Source organism: Rana temporaria, chromosome 2 (genome assembly GCF_905171775.1).
Source record: "Rana temporaria chromosome 2, aRanTem1.1, whole genome shotgun sequence".
NCBI lineage: Eukaryota > Metazoa > Chordata > Amphibia > Anura > Ranidae > Rana > Rana temporaria.
Genome location: NC_053490.1, coordinates 439,434,057 through 439,450,463, shown reverse-complemented (window position 1 = coordinate 439,450,463; position 16,407 = coordinate 439,434,057). Strand labels below are relative to the sequence as shown.

Here is a 16,407-nt window from a genome sequence, read left to right as displayed (position 1 = left end):
TATTGCAGTTCTAAAAGGTGAGTGGCAGATACTATATGTTCTGGACTAGCATGACTAGTTTTATTGCAAGCACTGTCATATGGGGAGTGGAACATCTAGCCTTTGCCTAAAGTGGTTGTAAAGGTAAAAGTGCTTTTTTACCATAATGCATTCTCTGCATTAAAGCGGAGTTCTACCCAAAAACGCAACTTCCGCTTTTTGGATCCCCCCGGCGTCACATTTGGCACCTTTCGGGGGGGGGGGGGGGGGGCAGATACCTATACCTAATGTTGCCGGAACTCAGCCCCAAGATAAAAAGCCTTATACTATTAGCACCCCTGAGCCTGATCTTGATCCAGCGCTGTGCATGTGTGGAGCAGCGCTGCTCTTCTTTCCCCTCTCTCACAGGAGGCTTGGCAGCAGAGGGGGCCATTGGCTTGTGCTGCTGTCAATCAAAACCTGTGAGCAGAGAGGAGGGGCAGGGCTGTGCTGCACTGTGTGTGTATCAGACGCACACAGCGTGGCTGGAGATTCAGCCCACGTGCCCCTATAGCAAGCAACTTGAAGAGGAGGCGCCAAGACTGCCTTTGAGGGACAGCAGTAGAGGAGGATTGGGGTTGCTCTGTGCAAAACCACTGCACAGAGCAGGTAGGTATAAAATGTTTGTTATTTTAGAAAAATAAATAAACCTTTACAATCACTTTAATAATTTCAACAGCCAACATACAATCTAGATTAAAAGTGCAAAAATCACTGTTCCAGCATGTTAAGCTGAAAAATATAGAACAAGTATGCTGCTGACTGTGCTAATTTGTCAAACACTTTTAATCACAATCTTAATTGACAAGTTTTCACAAAAAAAAAAAAAAAAAAAAACTGACAAAAACTCACTAGTAGATTATGTGGTTGTTAAATTTATCATTTACAAATAACTTTATAGATCTATTAAAATAGGCATATTTTGTCATCTTTTCTTCCATACAATTCTTATTTTTGAATAATTCTGCATTATACACAGTCTAAAACATTTACCTACACGTTAAAGTGTTGAGCCGCATGTAATATTGCAATTATAACATCAAAGTCTTCAATTGTGGTCGATTTAGTAAATGGGAAGGATGGACAGATGAGAAAATCATGAATGGAAGTGGAACAGGAATGTGAATTATTGCACAACTTCTGAGAAACCTCATCCTCCTTTAACATTTAATAACATACTCGATGAACCACAACTGTCAACAACCTGCGACTCTGCAGTGCTGATCTAAATCCCCAGCATGTTCAAGAGTTTTTAAATTAAAATTTTAATCATATTCTTCTGTGTTTTATTAAATTTCCATCTTAAATATCTGTAGTTCTTAAAAAAAATCTAGTAAACTTTAAAAATGAATAAATTGTACGAAAGATAATATAAAAAAGGTGATACGAACCCCGATCGATTGTGCTAGCTTTCATTTTCTAAGGAAGGACTGGCTGCACTATGAAAAATTATACTTATCCATTTTTCTGCAGCTTTTTCATTCTTTCCACTGAGTTTTTGTCAATGTACTAGCAGCCCAGGACGCTAATTATGGACAATTTACAATGGAACTACAAACAGCAGCAGTGCCCACTAACATAGGGAAACCAATAGCAATCAGGTTTCACATTACTCAGTATAGATTAGTCAGATGAGAGATGAATGCTTACTATTGGTGACTGCTCTGTGCTAGGGCAGGCTGAATTCCAAGAGCCGAATAGCCAGCGTGCCTAATAATACATTTGCTGCTAAACATTCAAAACTTTTAGTTTTTTGGGTTAACTGAAGAGTATTATTAATTATAAATTATTAATGAAATTGCTGTCTTAACCAATGTTGAACAGACTTTCTCTAAAATTCTTTATATTAATTCATCTGCACTTTGCCTTAATAAATGAGCCACGTGGAGTAACTGTAGATCATGATGGGTAGTTTAGTTAAACAGTTGGAGAGCCTCAGATTGTCAATCACAAAATAACATTATTAAATAATCATATTTGCAATAGTCTTGGAAGTTTCAAGGTCAAGACAATCATTTTCAAAGACAAAATAAAACAATTGTGCTATGGAGCCCTTTGACTTCATACAGAGCTATCCTGCTTAAATAAAGTGATGCATGTACAATAGGATTGTTGTCTTTTTGTTATTGTACCCCTTTACTTTAACAAAATAAAGACCACTGAAAGCAATTCATGTTTCAATAAAGTAAAACATAATTATGTATTTCACAATTTTTCACAAGACACTTCCTTTCCTAAAAGTGACATTTAAATTTATTGGGAGCTCAATGGAAAACTCTGGAACAATCAAAATAGAAGGACAGGGGGGCTCTTGTTAATACAATATATACACAATGCACCTGAGGAATGATCTCCTTCATCACACAGGTGTGAGAATCTTAGCATTTGCTTGTTATAGGACTACTAGCTCACAATATTAAGGGGTGCCTAGAGTAAGCTACAAGGGGGTTCAAATTGTCTGAAAAAAACAGGTAGTGGAGCTTGATCCAGAAGTGAGCTATCCATCAGGACCGAAGCACTGAGGCCTCCCGTTTATCTTTTAAGTCCAAAACTGAAAGAAAAATGTGTATTAGGTAACAATTGACAAAAATGACTAAACATTTATTTTGTATTATTGCAATGCAGGAATACAGTTGCTAACATTCACTATACAGCATCATACGAAGAACACCTATACTACACAAATTCTGTAAAGGCAGAGGGTAGGAGAAAAAAGGAGAGGCAACAGTTCTCCCAATAATTATTTTAGTTAGTTTAGTTTATTAGCCCTTTTACTCACATTAGATGGAATTTGCATTCCTTTACAAGTCTATGGAAATGCAAAACCTGCTTATAGCAGGTCAAATCAAATACACCTGTTAATGCATTCTGAATGATCTCAAAAACAAGTTAAACTGATGGCATCAACATAGCACAAAGCCTGTTCAATCACGGGTGTGTAACACAGGCCCTTAAGGGTCTCGTTTGCCTTGCCTGCTCAGGGGTGGCCCACCACAGGACCTACTTGTACCCACATTGACAGTGCTGCTCCATCTGAATATACTTGGCATTTCAGGTTATGGAGAGTTGGTGGCACGGTCAAACATGAAGTATGGCGCATGGGGAAAGTGAGTATTGGCAGGTTGGGGGTTATGGTAGCAGATAGGTACCCTAACCCCGGTATCCTCTTTTTGAGCGGGCGGTCCACTATAAGATAAAAATGGTCTCTGCGGCGGCGGATACGCCGTGAGATCACTTTGATCGGCAGCGGGAGAGGGTCCCCCCCTTCCCACCGCTCTCCGGTACCCTCCGCTGCTTACCGGAGCCGTCGGCAGTAGCGGAGGCAATCCTCTCGGTTGCCGTGTATGGAGGCGAGTGAGGGGAAGATGGTCACCCACCCACCCACCCATCTCCATATCACTAGAGTGCGGAAGCAATGTCAAAATGTCACTTTCGCATTTTAATCCAAATATGAGATCTGAGGTCTTTTTGACCCCAGATCTCCTATTTAAGAGGACCTGTCATGCTTTTCTTTTTATTACAATGGATGTTTACATTCCTTGTAATAGGAAAAAAAGTGACCCAATATTTTTTTTAAAGTGTCAAAATAAATAAAGTAAAATAAATAAGAAAAAAAAATAAAACATTTTTTTTAAAGCGCCCTGTCCCGAAGAGCTTGTGCGCAGAAACAAAACGCATACACTAGCAGCGCCCTCATATGAAAACAGTGTTTAAACCACGAGTGAGATATCGCCACAATTGTTAGAGCGAGAGTAAGAATTCTACCTCCTCTGTAACTCAAAACATGCAACCTGTAGAATTTTTTAAATGTCGCCTATGGAAATTTTTAAGGGTAAAAGTTTGTCGCCATTCCACAACGCAAATTTAAAGCGTGTTCGGTATCAATTTACTCAGCGTAACAATATCTTTCACAATATGAAAAAAAATATTGGGCTAACTTGACTGTTGTCTTATTTTTTTTATTCAAAAAAGTTATTTTTTTCCAAAAAAAAGTGTGCTTTTAAGACCACTGCGCAAATACGGAGTGACAAAAGTATTGCAAAGACTACAATTTTATTCTCTAGGGTGTTAGAAAAAAAATATATAATGTTTGGGAGGTTTAAGTAATTTTCTAGCAAAAAACAACTGTTTTTAACTTGTAAACACCAAATCTCAGAAAGAGGCTCGGGGCTTAAGTAGTTAAGTAAAACTATGGGCAAAATCATAACTATGATGCAGTCTATTGCTAGCGTTAAAACCGCTTCCTTCTGAACCCTCAGAGTGCTTTCACACTCACAGTGCCGGACATCGGCGGTAAAACGGCGCTATTTTTAGTGGCGCTTTACCGTAGTTTTTGCTGTGTTTTTTAGCCGCTAGCGGGGCACTTTTAATCCCTGCTAGTGGCCGAAAAAGGGTTAAAAGCGCCCTCTACATTGCCGCTTTACCAGCGGTAATGCCCATTGATTTCAATGGGCAGGGGCGCTCTAGGAGCTGTGTATTTACCGCACCAAAAGCGCTGCACAGAAGCTGCTGGCAGAACTTTTTTTGAAGCCCTGCCAGTGAAGCACCCCAGTGTGAAAGCACTCAGGCTTTCAAACTGGGATTGCAGCTGAGGCTTTTTTTTTTGCCTATGCAGTGCTACCCATCGAGAGGGATGGGAGGGCAGTGAGCAACAGAGTCCTGATAGAAAGTCTAACCTCTGTCCACAAAAAAAAAAAGAAAGAAAAAGTTATAGCTTCAGTTCTATATTAGTTCCCACCTTCAAACAGGTTTGCCTTGGGAATGTTAACATGGCAGCCAAGTTTGTACAAGCCACATATATATGTTTTAAGATATGTTATGCACAAATAAAATGCCTGTTCAGTCAAAAACCTCCAAAAATACATTGACACTACTCACTGAACTCAATTCATTGGTGTTAATCATCCGCTGCCACCATTCCTTTCACTGGGTCCTTCTCTCTCATCTAAGGTTAAAATAGACACATATTAGTCCAGTTGCAATTGATCAGAAACAGAATGTTTATCATAATTGGTGTAGATTTGTGTCCACGTCACAGAATGCTTTCTGTATTGGTGATATCTCTCATAACTGACTTGTTGAGCACTGATGGAAGGAGACGGCTGCCAGAGTCTAGGTGTAATTTAAGGCGTGTAAGGTTGTTTTTATCTCGAGTCTGTATTTGCAACCTTTCAGTATTTAGAGGGGTTGTAAAGTTTTTTTAATAAACATGTCATACTTACCTACACTGTGCAGTTTGTTTTGTTCCTGCTGTTCTGGGGTCCCACTGCGGCTCTCGCGGCTCCTCCCCGCAATAGCTAACCACCTCTGGGAAGCTCTCTCCCAAGGGGGTTAGCTTGTGGGCGCACTCCCTTGTCATACACTCCGCGTCCATAGACGCTGAGCGTATGACTCGGTCCTGCCCCCCCGACGGCCGCGTCATTGGATTTGATTGACAGCAGCGGGAGACAATGGTTGCGATGCCATCAATTTATCCAATCAATGCTGATACTCCGTGGAGAAGAGGACGCTGGGGGACGTGCAGAGCAGGTGAACAGACTCAGGTAAGCAGAACGGGGAGGCTGGGGGGCCCGTGACAGCAAGGTGTTTTTTCACCTTAATGCATAGGATGCATCAAGGTGAAAAAACACAAACCTATACAACCCCTTTAATGTACAACACAGTTTAATATGTTGTTACTTTTCCAAATGAAGAAAAATAATAACTTACACCAGTGAAATTTCCTATTTGTTTCAACTGACATGAAGCAGCATACATAGTTATATAATAAAATAAGCATTTCTAAAACTCTAAAGGGTAATTATACTGCCTGCATCAGTGAGGCCTCTGCAGTGCAAGAAACGGAAAACGCCACCACTGTAATATATTTGCTCTTAAAATAGGTATTTTATCAAGTAAAAAACACTGTGGAACATAAAACAGTCAAAGGAAAGAAAACATATTGGTGGCTTAAATGTATTTCAGTAAGACAAAAATCTAAACCGAAAAATAAAGAATACAGAGGGGTCTCTACATACCCCTGTTAACCACTTAAGACCCGGACCTTTATGCAGCTAAAGGACCCAAGGTGTTTTTACAATTTGGCCCTGCGCTGGTAATTGCGCAGTCATGCAATGTTGTACCGAAACGAAATTTGCGTCCTTTTCTTCCCACAAATAAAGCTTTCTTTGGATGGTATTTGATTGCCTCTGCATTTTATATTTTTTGCGATATAAAACGGAAAAAGACCGAACATTTTGAAAAAAAAATTGATATTTTCTACTTTTTGTTATAAGAAAAATCAAATAAACTAAATTTTAGTAAAACATTTAGGCCAAAATGTATTCAGCCACATGTCTTTAGTAAAAAAAAAAAAAAAAAAACGCAATAAGCGTATATTTATTGGTTTTCGCAAAAGTTATAGCGTCTACAAACTAGGATACATTTTCTGGAATTTACACAGCTTTTAATTTATGACTGCTCTCATTTCTTGAGGTGCTAAAATGGCAGGGCAGTACAAAACTCCCACCCAAATGACCCCATTTTGGAAAGTAGACACCCCAAGGAAATTGCTGAGAGGCATGTTGAGTCCATTGAATATTTTTATTTTTATGTGTGTTGTGTTTTGTAAGTGACAGTGATCGATCGATACTGCACTTGGGTGGGCTGGGCGGAGGGGCAAAACGCAGGTGCTAGCGGGTATCTGGGCTGATTCCGCTAACAATGCATTTTTGGGTACCCTAAACTGCTGGGTACGCTAGTATAGATCTGATCAGATCAGGTATCAATCCGTTCAGATACTATACCACTAAGGGTGGTGTATGCTTTGCGCGTGGGTGTAAGCGTTACTGGCACTAACCTAAAGCTTCCTGGGGCGACGCAGACCCTGACTGACGCAAAAATTTAATTGATATCACCCGCCGGGCGATCAGGGGGTTAAACCTTTATTCGGTTATATACGGCGGGTGCCCTGATGCTATAAACAGCAAACTACCTAACCAGCGTCAACTGTAACACTTATACGGTGATCACTGGTGAAAGGGTTAACTAGGGGGCAATCAGGGGGTTAAAACCTTTGTTAGGTAATATATGGGGGTACCTGACGCTTTATAAAAACCTGGCGGAGAACCTAAAAAACTAACTGGCTAACCAGCGCCACCAGTGACACTTATACGTTGATCACTGGTGAAAGGGTTAACTCTAGGGGCAATCAGGGGTTAAAACCTTTATTTAGAAAATGTATGGGGGTACCCAACGCTATAAAAACCTGGCGGCGAACCTCAAAAAATAACTGGCTACCTAGAGGCCCCAGCGACACTAATACATCGATCAGAAAAACGATTGCTTAGTGACACTGGCAATAGGGGGGTGAAAGGGTTAACTAGGGGGCAATCAGGGGGTAAAACCTTTGTTAGGTAATATATGGGGGTACCTGACGCTTTATAAAAACCTGGCGGAGAACCTAAATAACTAAATAACTAACTGGCTACGGTGATCACTGGTGAAAGGGTTAACTCTAGGGGCAATCAGGGGTTAAAACCTTTATTTAGAACATTTATGGGGGTACCTAACGCTATAAAAACCTGGCGGCGAAACTCAAAAAATAACTGGCTACCTAGCCGCACCAGCGACACTAATACAGCGATCAGAAAAACGATCGCTTAGTGACACTGGCAATAGGGGGTGAAAGGGTTAACTAGGGGGCGATCAAGGGGTTAAACCTTTATTAGGGCCTAGAACTAACTGCCCTGCAACTTTTTACTGTCACAAATGACACTAAATGCAGTGATCAGTAAATAAATGATCACTGCAATCAGTGACACTGTGACTTGGGGCAGGGGGGGGGGTTAGGGGGTCACTTGTGTGCCGATGTGTACCTGTGTTAGTGTGCTGTTTGGTGCAACTCACTTGTGATGTCTTTTCTCCTCTCGCCGGACGAAAACACTGCCAGGAGGAGAGATGACATCACTTCCTCTGCCTGTGTTTACATTACACACGCAGAGGCGGAAGGCGATTCGCTGGGAGCGATCGCGAGGGGGTGGCCAGAAACGAACAGCTGCCCCCTCATGCCGGATCGCTCCCACAGCAAACGGGACTACCGCAAGTACCGGGGGGGGTCCCGATCGGACCCCCGACCCACGTCAAGGCAGGCGCGTACAGGTACGTTGATGTGCCTGTCCGTACCATTCTGCCGACGTATATCTACACGCAGCGGTCCTTAAGTGGTTAAAGAGAACCTGAATTGTGGAAGCCAAGTCTAATTACAGGCAATCAGAAAGTAAAAGACTAACAACCAGCATTGCATATAAACTCCCTGCAGATGATCTATCGGCGCTCAGAGCAAGCAATGTTTTCTATCAATGAGTACAAAGCTTACTCTGAATGGCTAAGTCAGAGGTCGTGACATCATTTGCCCTGCCTCTCTGACTCAGCCAGTTATAGGAAGCTTTGCATTCATTGATAGAAAATAAATGAGTGACTGTGCGCTAAAATCAACCTTCTATTATAAACCACAATTGATAAAATAAACGTGATAAAAACCAACAGATGACATATACAATATGAAACAACTAATAAATGTGCAGATTCTGTTAGAAAATTAATCTCAAAAAGTCTGCAAAGCTGGTGTAAATTGCCTGATGAGATGTAATCACTGAAAATGTCCCTGCTGTTTGAATATAATCCTGTTAAAAAAAAAAACAATAGCGCAATAAGCTAATGCTGTTTGCTACATCTGAGATGTAAAGAGTGTGAATCCCATTCGGTCATATGAACAGCGCTTTTGTACGATCAGATACAATAACAGACTCCTCACTCTGTCTCTTCTATGATAAGGCAAGATGGGTGCCGTCACTTGGCTCCTCCCCGACACCCATCACTTGGCTCCTCCCCGACACCCATCACTTGGCTCCTCCCCGACACCCATCACTTGGCTCCTCCCCGACACCCATCGTGTCTTATCATAGGAGAGACGGAGTGAGGAGTCTGTTACTGTATCTGATCGTACAAACGCGCTGGTCATATGACCGAATGAGAGTCACACTCTTTACATCTCAGATGTAGCAAACAGCACTAGCTTATTGCGCTATGGTTTCCCTTTTATGTTTTATTTGAGAGCCACGCCACACAAGGCAACCTAGAAGGGAACAAACGTGGAAACACCTAAAGCCTTTTACCAGCTGGTTTTTGAATAGGATTACATTCAAACAGCAGGGACATTTTCAGTGATTGCATCTCATCAGGCAATTTACACCAGCTTTGTGGACATTTTGAGTTTATTTTTCTAACTGAATCTGCACATTTATTAGTTATTTAATATTGTATATGTCATATGTTGGTTTTTATCACGTTTATTTTATCAATTGTGGTTTATAATAGAAGGTTGATTTTAGCGCACCGTCACTCATTTATTTACATTTTGTACAGTGTCAGAGCACATTTGTTGGTTGCGGTTTTTACCATTTATTTATCTTTTATTTCTTTATCCCTTGGTTGAATTTCGGATTCATATCAGCGCTTGAGTCACTTTATTAATTCATTGATAGAACACATCGCTTGCTCTAAACGCTGCTGCGATAGACGCTTCTGTGTTCAAGGTATGAGAAGGGAAGTCTCGGCTTGCATGAGAAACAGTGCGGTATGCTGTATGTAGCCACAGCTACCTACAGTTTTTACTGCACATCCAGCGGCCTCACAGGTTAGTGAGGAACATAGTTCATTAGGACCAGAATGGCCAAACGAAGTATGCAAAAATCGAGTTCTTTAAGCATAATTAAAGTTTCTAGATGTTCCTTAAAAAGAAAGGAGGCACTTTTCAAATTACTTAAAGTGTATGCAAACCTTAACAATGACATTATCTTATTTGATCACTTTTGGTCTGTCAAAATACCATTGAAGGCACTTTTTTATATCTGCTATCTACAAGGAAAGAGTCTAGGGTGAGGACGCTGTTCCCACACATATTTGGCTCGGTGGGCAAGTGTGGTCACCCTAGGACAGGATGTATGTTAATGGCAGGATCACTAGCTGCAAACAAAACCGAAAAAAAGAGCCTAAAAAAAACAATAAAGAAATGCAAACACCATATTATGGTAAGCTGCAACATATTACATTACGTTCTTTGGTTTAGAGTCACGTTAAAATCCTTCTATGAAGTGGTTTTGGAAGGTGCAGGAGGGGGATTGTAGATTTTTTTTTTTTAAAGTGGAGCTTTCATTTCAAGGAATGACAAAACACAAGAGAACCAGAGGACAGACTCGATATGTTTTAAATTGTTAGAGAAATAACATCACCGATCAGCTGATACAAACCTCATCAAGTTCTTTCTTTGTTTCCTCCTCCATTCTGCGAATGTCCTCCATTGTTAGTTCCACCCACTTATCCAGCCAGCAGAAAAGCTGTCGATGGAAGTTTGTAAACAGCCGCCTCTCTTGCTGGTAATGATAATGAATATAAGAAAACATCAGCAAAGAAAAATGAGAATTCACAAAACCCAAGCTTTGGTTAAAGCTGCAAAAATAACATTTGTTTTAAAGTGGCCGGTGCTGTGAAGTAAAGGCTAGCAGCAATTAAAGAAAAACTATTTTGTGGCATGAATATCCTGTAATGACATGGAGTCAGTAGGAGGAACCAGTGAGAGCGGAGAGACCAAGGAGATTGCCAATCCCAAAAGCGTTGGTTTGCCTGTGGACTTCAGGGTATGATTTCTGATGAACGGAACAGTGTCGACACCGGAAAAGTCAACACTTTAACAAAAGCCCCTTCTGGGGAACTTTACTATAGTGGCAGGGTTGCTTTTACAGTAAAAAAAAAACAAGTTTTGTTGGGGAAAAATACTTTCCCAGCATAGGGCACTTGACAAGAGGACAAAAAGGGAGAAAGAAAGGCGCACCAGCCTCGTGTACTACCGTTTGGCAAATTTTAATGGAATAATAAAATAATGAAAACTACTCACAAACAAAGAATGATAAAAGGCTTGTCAAACGATATTGAAGTACCCCTCAAACCACACTCCAGACTGTAGGGGGGGTGGCGAGGTGCGTTGCTGCTGGCTGACGCGTTTTGAGGTGACAGAGACCTCTTCCTCAGAGCCCAGCAGTCGCTTGACAAGAGGACTTTAGCCTCCCATTCCCATTATGTTGTGCAACATCAGGTGTCATGCATATGCATACATTTCTTGTGCATTACTGAGCTGCATGCATATCGGCAGCCCTATGATTGAAAAACACGGCAAAGCAGCTCAAGTATCTTTTTTTTTTTTTTTTTTAGCTTTGTTAATTTTTTAGCCCCATGGTTTGCTGCGTTAGTTGACCATTAATTTATGTGCAAACCCAGTCAGATTCTGCTCCATGTGCTGACAAGTTAACATGCTAAAAAGAAGAGAGAGCAGAATGATGACTGTCACTGTGCTGCTGCTCAATTACTGTCCAATCAGCAGGCTCAAATAGGTAGATTCACACACATTGGCCTAAATTTAGGGCGGCCTAGCCTAGCCTTTTTAGGCTACACCGCCGTAATTAGTTAGGCTAGTAGTGATTCACAATCTACTTACCCGCTAATCTACGGCGGTGTAGCCTAAAACGAGCGGGCGTAAGGGCGCCTAATTCAAATGACTTGGAGGGGGGCGTGTTGTATGGAAATGAGGCTTGACCTCACGTTTGACGTTTTTTGACACTGCGCATGCGCCGGGCGACTACATTTCCCAGTGCGCATTGCGGCTAAGTAGGCCGTACGAGCCTATTGATTTAGACGCGGACGTAAACGACGTAACTCCCGATTCGCGGACGACTTACGCAAACGACGTAAAAAATTCGAACCTCGCGGCGGGAACGGCGGCCATACTTTAACATTGTTATTCCACCTCATAGGTGGAATAACTTTAGGCCGCCTAAGGCCTTACAGAAACAATGTTAATCGACTGCGGCGGGCTCGCGTTCGTTCGGGAATCGTCGTAAAAGCTCATTTACATAATCTACGCCGGCCACAATGGAAGCGCCACCTAGCGGTCAGCCAAAACATTGCAATCTAAGATAGGATGGCGCAAGCCGTCCTATCTTAGATATGTTTAAGTGTATCTCTGTTAGAGAATACACTTAAACAAACGCCGGCGTAAATTCAGAGTTAGGTCAGCTTATCTACTGATAAGCCGGCCTAACTCTTTGTGAATCTACCCAATAGTGTGTTCTGGATTAAGCTGTGTTCCTGCAATGGATGTGAAGGAGATTCCAAGATCACAAACCTGGTTGAACAGAATAAGAAACGCTCTAGCAGGCAGGTTAAACATTTACTACATATGATTTTTCATATTAACCAGACTGCTAAAATAAAGAAAAATGTTGAGCTATAATTTTTTTTACTCCTAAACTTATTAAAATATACACAAAACCACTATACATTGCCTTTACTATCTATTAACTCTATTATGTACCTGGAATTACGGAGTTAATTTTTTCAGGTTTTCTGAAGTTAATGTTTATTCTGCTCTTCCATTCAAAGCATGCAAAGTTGATCTATATAATAGTTATGGAAGTCTGAGTAAAGCACTAGACACTGCCTTCAAGAGATGTACGGGATGACAGACTAACACAACAAGATTAGCAATTCAGCTAAATGCCTTATACACTACTTATCACTTTCCTCATAAGTATCTTTGAAACATACATGCATCACTTAGCTTTCTTTAAATTTAGCTCAAGTGGAGCAAGATTGTAAACCAAAGAGACTGTGTATGTGAACCCAAGTTAGACTAATAATGCATAGACTTTGTTGTGAGACTTTCTTGCGGCCTAAATGCATAGAGTGGTCCAAAATCCATGGAGTATCTTCAGGCTTTGAAGGGGCATAAATAATGCATCTGATTTCCAATCTATTATTATTATTCAGGATTTATATAGTGCCAACAGTTTATCAAATTTTTTGAGGCCCTGAAGTGCTAGGACAGAAGAAGTACCCACAAAATGACAACATTTGCAACGTGGGCCCTCGAATGTATTAAATTAGAGGCAAATCTAGTCTCTAGAAGATTTAATTTTTTGAAGAAAGACTTTTTTTTTCCTTACACTTTTAATAGGATATTCCCCACACTCAGCATAGGCATACCTAGAATTACACCCCAAAAAAACACGCTCTATTTTCCTCCCAAGTATGGGGATATCAAACATATGAGACTTTTTCGCAGCCTAACTGCATAGAGGGGCCCAAAATCCAAGAAGCCCCTTTAGGTTTGCAAGGGGCATACATTTTGCATCTAATTTCCAGACTATCCATCACATCTTGGAGGACAGTGGAAACAGCCACAAAATGACTACAATTTGAAAAGTACGTACCCCAAAATAACTTTTTAAGGACATGGTTGGTCTTTTGAAGATCTATTTTTTGCCACAAGTTTTTTTTTTTTTTACACAGGAGGTATTTCACACACAGCACAGTATCATGTGCGATGTTGATATGGCAGGGAATATCCTTATGAAAAAGAATCTTATGATTATCATTCTACTAATTACCACACCCCACAAAGAGGAGGTTGAGGGGATAAACCAGGTCGTATTGATCCTGCTGCAGTCCATTTGAATGTGGTTTCTATAGAGGGTTTGGCCCCAATATCATCATGTTTCCAGAGGATTTCTTGCCTTATACCCCGCAAAGTGATATTCTGCCTGCCTGTTTGACCATCCTAGCAATAGGTGGTCCACACCATCTGGTAAGCATCCCTGCTCACTGGGTGTGACGTGTTACTTGAAGCTCTGCACGGCTATTTGGTGGTGGATTTTTACAATTGATTTTTCAATTCTATATGGACTTCATATATGTAATTTTTTATCACAAGGACTTTTTGTGTACACATTATTGATTGATTTGTATGTTCAATATATTTTGCCATTTAGAGTTTATGCACTGCACTTTGTGCGTTATTAGCACAATCATTTTTTTATACACACTTGCACTTATTAATTATGTCATTTGGAATAATTGCTGCTGCTATACAGTATATATACTTAATTTTGCACTTAGCGCGGTATAAAACTACATTTCTTTTAATTTTTACTAATAAGGGTCAACAGGTGGGACAGGTCGGAGGCAGTGTCACAGGTGGGGGGCAGTGGGACAGGCTGGGGGCAGCGTCGCACACACCTAAGGAAGCACCAGTCCTCCCAGCTCTCACCTGTCCAGCAGTGCCAGGAGGGGTAGATGAGCCTGTGTCCCATCTCCACCAGGGTCTCCAGCAGCAGCAGAAAGAAAGAGCAAGGGGGCTTCTCCACCCTGACCTCCTTCTCCATGGGGCCCTCCACTTGCACCACCTGGCCTCACCCACCCCACACTGGTACCTGACTGGAGCCTGCCTGACAACGGCCCCTACCCGCATGCACAAAAGAGCGGAGGGGGGGGGGGGAGGCTTCATTAATGGCCCAGTTTATTATTGAGGTTGGTTTCCTATGATCGGTTATTGGTGGAGTTTTTCATTTTTCTTTCCACAAGTTCTAGCGGGAGATATGGAGATCTTTGAGTCTGCCCGCCTAAGGCTCAGATCGAGGTGTGATTCTAGATGAATATTTAAGCGGTGAGTGAGCACGCTGCCCGTGCCCCAGTATGATGTCAGATTGTGAGGGAGGGACGTGCTGACGTCACCGCGCTGCTCAAACCTGGGAAGGACGGGCGTTCACATTAGTCGACTGGATTTTTTTCACGTTTTATATGCCCTTACAAGTGCAATACTATATTTTTAATAAATGTTACATTGGTTTTTACACTATAGTGAGTCTTTCTCCTTTTTGGGTCACATTCTAAACCTACTTCTTGACCGAAAATGGCCACTTTAAATCAGTTATAAAGACTCCACCGGCTTTGCTCCACCTAAGAGCGACTCTCCAGACAAAGAGCTGTCGTCAGACTCCCTGGTTGAGGACAAAGGCCCGGGCTGGGTATTAAGCCACAAGCGCTATATCACTTGCTATATGGTAAGCACGCATTCTATGTGGTGGAGGGATTGCTATGTTATGTCTGTTTACCATTGACACTATGAGAAGACTTTGATAAGCGAATTTTATTTCTCTTCACTTTCAAGAGTGATGCACATAATTTTGTTTAATTTCACTACGGACTATATTACGTATTTTCTGTTTTCACTTTCAAGAGTGATACACAATATTTTTTTTATTTAGTTCATTTCACTACGGACTTTATAAACACAGCTCCCCATTTTTTCTTTTTGAGCTGCTGCCGTTTTTTTGTTTACTTAGGTATTTAGCGCAGTTTGCCCTCTATTTACATAAATGAGAGCTGGAGGACTGGAAATGCCAGTCCAGTCCTAAGTTGAAAAATACATGGTGATTGTAACACAAGGTTGTCAGGGTTTCTAAAAAAGAAGCCAGGCCACCATTCCCTTAACCGATTAGTGGCTAGTGCTGTAGAATGCGATACTTGAAACAAAGGATGAACAATTTCCAGCCGCTACCAGCTACTGTGCACTCACCTTCTGTATGAAGCTCTCCACTTTGTTCTGCAGACCCCACCATTTAAATTTGATAGTCACCAGCTTGTAACAACACATATGAGGAATGTCCATCCTCTGTCCCATTGTTTTCTGCAACAATCAGTAGAAACAAAAAAGTAAATGATCAGATGTGACTTTTACTGGTTGCAAGCCAGTAGCAATAAAGATGAATACTGGTGCCAGAGGTGCCAAAAATACTATTGTCGCCATGGACATAAAGGTTGCGTTGGGACAGAACTACATGCAGCAGGCCAACTCTGTAAATCTCAGGGAAGCTGCATTTTCAGAAGCTGTAAAGTTCAAAGTCGATTCAGTGACCATTAACTCTCACCCAGGTGATGTCTGACACTTAGCCATTTTGTTTACAAGCTTCAGATTACATCCACAAGGCATGTAAACATGGCAGCTCATGCCTTCTTGCTTTCGGGCTCTGTTGAAATGATCTCTGATCACTTCCACAAGTATGAAGCCAGTGTTCCTGTTTACCCCCTTCTTGTGCCATGCAGTTGGCAGTGTGGTGCTTGCTCATATTAGGTCCCTGGCAGTACAGACCCCCCTTCTCCACTCTCTGCAAGCTCTTTGATTCAACAATCAGTGTGCTTGTTTATCACAACCACAAAGTCTTTACACAGTAGGGGACACACTTTTTTTTCAGGCTTGTATTCCTTTATTTTCACTTGGTGATTGACCAGTAACACATACCTCAAAAATAAATGATATCTCTTTCGGAGCATCTAAATAGGAAGAGTCCCCAAAGAGATGTAGAAGGTTTACCATTGGCTATAGTGGACAATGACAGGTCGTGGATATATAGAAATATCAATTTATTATTGTATCAAATACAAGGTTACATAATAAAACGTACAATAGTAGCCTTCTACATCTCTTTGGGGACTCTTCCTCTTTAGATGCTCCCAAAG

General features: G+C 41.3%; 1 protein-coding gene across 1 annotated transcript in view; it reads right to left on the bottom strand.

Moving 5' to 3' along the window:
- Nucleotides 1-665: 665 nt before the first annotated feature.
- PITPNA (phosphatidylinositol transfer protein alpha) overlaps nt 666-16,407 on the bottom strand; it is a 109,101-nt gene continuing 93,359 nt past the window's right edge. The window contains 4 exon segments of the mRNA XM_040338389.1: nt 666-2,569; nt 4,897-4,963; nt 10,308-10,430; nt 15,467-15,577. Coding sequence (XP_040194323.1) covers nt 4,916-4,963; nt 10,308-10,430; nt 15,467-15,577 — 282 coding nt within the window. The 3' untranslated portion in view covers nt 666-2,569; nt 4,897-4,915.